At 34.6% G+C, this 4,611-nt stretch overlaps 1 protein-coding gene across 1 annotated transcript; it reads left to right on the top strand.

The window, feature by feature from the left end:
* Nucleotides 1-2,411: 2,411 nt before the first annotated feature.
* Nucleotides 2,412-4,155, top strand: LOC143558528 (putative WRKY transcription factor 41). Its single transcript, XM_077047353.1, has 3 exons — nucleotides 2,412-2,917; nucleotides 3,015-3,143; nucleotides 3,414-4,155. The coding sequence occupies exons 1-3, from the start codon at nucleotides 2,703-2,705 to the stop codon at nucleotides 3,886-3,888; spliced, it is 819 nt and encodes a 272-aa protein (XP_076903468.1). The 5' UTR covers nucleotides 2,412-2,702; the 3' UTR covers nucleotides 3,889-4,155.
* The last annotated feature ends 456 nt before the right edge of the window (nucleotides 4,156-4,611 follow it).

The following is a 4,611-nucleotide window of genomic DNA, read 5'->3' on the forward strand; positions in this document are numbered from 1 at the left end:
GTCGTGGTTCGTTCATCTCGAAGACCGGGGAACATCGTCATGGATCAGGTCAGATCCATTTCATGTTTCTTCACCGGTAATAAAGTTTTAGATCCAGATCTATATATGATTTTCGATTAATCTCATAAACTGATTCAATCGGTGAACATGAAACCCGAGGAAGAACGGTGATATTATGGTGATGAGTTGAATTGAAATTGAATATAAATTTGGTTAGCCATCGATACATGTCGCCCATATGTTGTTGAGCCATATGTGGGTTCAATGGAGTGGGTAAGTAAAAGTTAGCATTATGGTTTGAAAGGTTCCAACCATCACCACCGGGTCGGATAGAGATTAAGGTTCGTCGGAGAAGGTGGTGGAGTATCGCCGGAGAAGAAAGTGATGGTGGCGGCGATATTGGACAGAGAAGAAGAGGAGACGGGACGTTGTGCTACAAGAGATGGTGGGCTATAGTGGAGGTGGGTGGTGGCCAACAATGATGGTGATTGTGGTGGAGGCGGGTAGCAGCCGGAACGATGGTAGGCTGAGGTGGGTGGAGGCCGGTGAAGTTGTTTGTTGCAAGTGATGAAGATATTATTATTATTATTATTATTATTATTATTATTATTATTATTATTATTATTATTATGCCTTGTTGCAACATAGACCGTCACATAAACAAATTTTAACAACCAGGCATGCCACGTAAGCACCAAACTAACGGAGTTAACCATCCGTTAGTCGTGCACCGTTAGAAACAAATACACATTTAGTTGGGACCGGCCCCAGCCAAGTGTTAAGTTGGGACTGTTATTTGTAGTTTGGATTATTTTAAACCAATTTTTTATAAGATTTCAATATAAGTTAGATAGTATTCCAAGAATTCAAGAAACTAGTATGAAACTATAGCTTATAAGTTAAATATTTAGGTTTGTTTCGTTGTTTGTGTGTGGTGTTCACACAACTAGTGGGGTTTATTTATTTATAAAAAACAATAGAAATAATAATAATAATAATAAGTAATTAAATGAGCGTAAGCAATGGGTGTGAGGATGACATCTCTCTCATTCAGCTTTTTTGTGACATTGATGAACGTAATAACGCGGAACCAACTTTGAACATTCATTCTTCACATCTTCATTGACTTACCCATTATTTTATTTTATTTTATTTTATTTAATAAACAAATAACTCAAAATTTCTTTATTTGTTTTTAGCAAAAGCAAAATGCTGTGTGGGGTTCAGTCTGACGTCATTTTCTAGATATAAGCAGTGGGTTTACGTCATCCCTCAAGATTAGTAATTGAGTTGTAGACTTGTAGTTAACCCGAAACACTAAAAAAAGAATAAATAAAAAAGAAAAAAGAGTTAACCAGAAACATGAGTTGTTAATTTTGTTATGATTTGCGTTTACGTATCAAGAGTGGTCTTAATTGTTTCCATCATATCAATTTAAATGCAGATAGATAGATGTTTGAATTGGTCTTAACACACATCTTATCATTCGGATATTTATAGAACACATCACTCAGTCAATCAAGTATCACCCTTCGGGTTTATGTCGGTTTCCTCTCCAACATCTCCAAAAGTGCCCATAGCAAATCAACAAATGACATCTTTAAAAGAAATCGGTTTCATGAACCAGATTCTCTCAAAGATGAATGAATGAGACACATTTGTGTGGTCTGGTATAGATGGAGCAATGCCCCTACCAAATTGACAAACTTTTTAGGTACCAAGTAAAATATTAATACGCCATCATTTGATTAAATGATGTGAATCGGATACTTTGAGACGTGTCCCTAGTAACCTTAGTTCCATTTTCAACATTCACAATCTTATAAACACACATATTACTTGTAGGGTACTAAAATGTTTACTCAGTTGGACGGTCGGTTGTTTTAAAAGGTATAAACTATGATGAACCGTGTGGTTTGTGGCGTATACCAAAAACAAATTGTCTAAAACTAGATCGAACCGTGAGATTTAATTACATATTAAAATTTTAAATATTTCATTTCATATAAATTTTATTGTTTATATTAGCTTATATAAATAAATGTTTATGTTTGTTTTTTTAAACAATTTTTGATATTTTACAACTATAATTATCACAAATGTTTTCAACCTACTTTGTTTTACAAACTTTTAGTAGTACTTTTACTTAAATAAATATAAACCTATCTAAATGGATATTGTGTGGAGAATGGAGATAGTGAAATACTTGTTTTGATATAGTTGAACGTTTCCTTAGCAATAAAAGAAACATTGTTCTTTTTTCTTCTTTTTTGTCACTTTATAACACCACACCACACCACACCACACCACACCACACATGTAAATAAAGGTTTGTATAATTTTGGTTATGAATGAGTCAAATTTATGTTGGGAGCTTTCATACTCTTTATATTATAAATATCTCCCCCCCTCTTTCCTCCTACCTTCATCTTCACCTTCACTTACATTCCTCTCTCTTCAACTTATTCAACAAACAAACTTCCATTGGTTCCATTATATATCCATCCATCCATCCACCAATCCAAATCCAAACTAACAACTTCATTATTTTTAAACTTCATTCTCTCCCATTTTCAAACACTCATATTTATTTATGCTTATTATCCATTTGTGCTTTGCATCATCCATAAAACCAAGTAAGATCATCACTTGAGATCTTCCACACTTTTAGTTTAAAGAAGAATTCCAACTTGGTTTTTGAAATGGAAAAAAGGCCTTTGATGAATGAGCTAACTCAAGGCAGAGAGCTGGCTAACCAGCTTAAAGGCCACCTTGATAAACCCATGTCACCACAAGCATGTGAGTTTCTTGTGGAGAAAATACTTTCTTCATATGAAAAAGCACTTTCTATGCTCAATCAAGAATCCACTCACTCTGCTTCTTCATATTCACCTCATGATCATTGCAATAAGAAAAGGTAACATTCTTTTCTTTGTTTTACTTTAATTTGGACTTTGTGGGTTGTTTTTGAAACATAATAACTAATTTTTATTTTATTTTTTGTTGTTTTACAGAAAAACAATGGAAAAGTGGAGTGAACAAGTGAAAGTGTGTTCAGGGAGCATGGTGGAAGGCCCTCTTAGTGATGGATATAGTTGGAGGAAATATGGTCAAAAGGATATCTTAGGTGCTAATCATCCAAGGTTAGAAACTAATAGTAGTACCTATGTTTATTTGAAATATATCTACAGTCTCAATGTACCTGGCCTTACTAGTTGGAATCTTATTAAATGCCACTTGTTCATATTCATTGCATTGGGTCATCAATATTCACTTGTAGCCCCCAAACAAGACCAACCTTTTCCAATTTAATGCTTGGAAAAGCAAGTTGTTATATTGCACATATAATTGGGAATCTTTTTTACTTTATGGTTGGAAGTTATATTAACGTGGGGTTTGGAAATTGATTGCAGGGCGTACTATCGATGCACTCATCGAAACGTCCAAGGATGTTTGGCGACGAAGCAAGTGCAACGATCCGATGATGATTCATCGGTGTTTGAAGTAATTTACCGAGGAAGACATACTTGCATCCAAGCCACCCAACTTTCTAAAGCCTTGGAGAAAAAACCAAAGAAAGAAGAGGAAAAAAGGTGTATGGATCGCGTGTTTAGCTTCAAAGCTTATAAAGCGGGCGACGAAGGCTTGTTTCCTAGCTTCTCTTTCGCTTCAACACCAATTGAAACCGAGAAGTTAGAGAATTTGTTCTATTTAGGGTGTGACTTTAACCATAATTTGCAAAGTTCGGATTCTGATCTAAGTGACATCATTAACTCAACACCAACTTCCGTGACAAATTCGCCTTTTGGGGGTTGTGATTTGGACTTGGATATGGATTTCTCACTTGATCACGATTTCGATGTCACGAACTCGGAGTTGTTCGTGTAGAACTCTGATTATTGTTATTGTTGCTACTTGATCATAAGGAAGACACAGAAGAGGGTAGATAGGTTTAAGGATGTACAAGTTTTTGTTATGTTGGTTGGGTTACTTGCAATTTCTAGATGATATGTCTAGTGTGAGCTATGCACTCTGCTATCTTCTTTTCTTGAATGTAAATTATTTTTCAAGATAATTGTATGTTTTATAGTGATTGCCAACAAATTAAATAAAAGTGATTTTGACATTTTGTAGGGCTAGTGTTTGTTTATCAAATTTATCAAACTTAGAAGTATAATTACACCAAAACAAAAAATATGGAATTGGCTCACACACAACATGTGCATTAAGGACCAAAGTGATGCATATGTTTGGGAATTAATGTGATTGAAAGAAAAAATAATAACCAAAAACTAATTTGGTGAATTTCTAAGAGTCTTAAGGTAGAGGTGTACAAATCTGGTTTTTTCTAATACCCGGGTTCGGGTATAATTGGGTATTAGAAAATCGGGTATTGAGAGATATCGGGTAGGGTATTGAGGAGAAAAACTCAACCCTATGTACCCGGGTAGGGTATGATCGGGTTCGGGTATTGGAACCGGGTATGTGTCCGGGTACGACCAGGTATTAATACCCGATTTTGAATTTGTAATTTTTTTATACATTTTTAATTTGTTTAAAAATTAAATTCGCTTATTAATATATAAAAATAATTAAACTATATTACAAAAA

The sequence above is a fragment of the Bidens hawaiensis genome, unplaced genomic scaffold (genome assembly GCF_021521415.1).
Source record: "Bidens hawaiensis isolate Kalapana, Puna unplaced genomic scaffold, B.hawaiensis_p1.1 tig00019553_1, whole genome shotgun sequence".
Lineage (NCBI taxonomy): Eukaryota > Viridiplantae > Streptophyta > Magnoliopsida > Asterales > Asteraceae > Bidens > Bidens hawaiensis.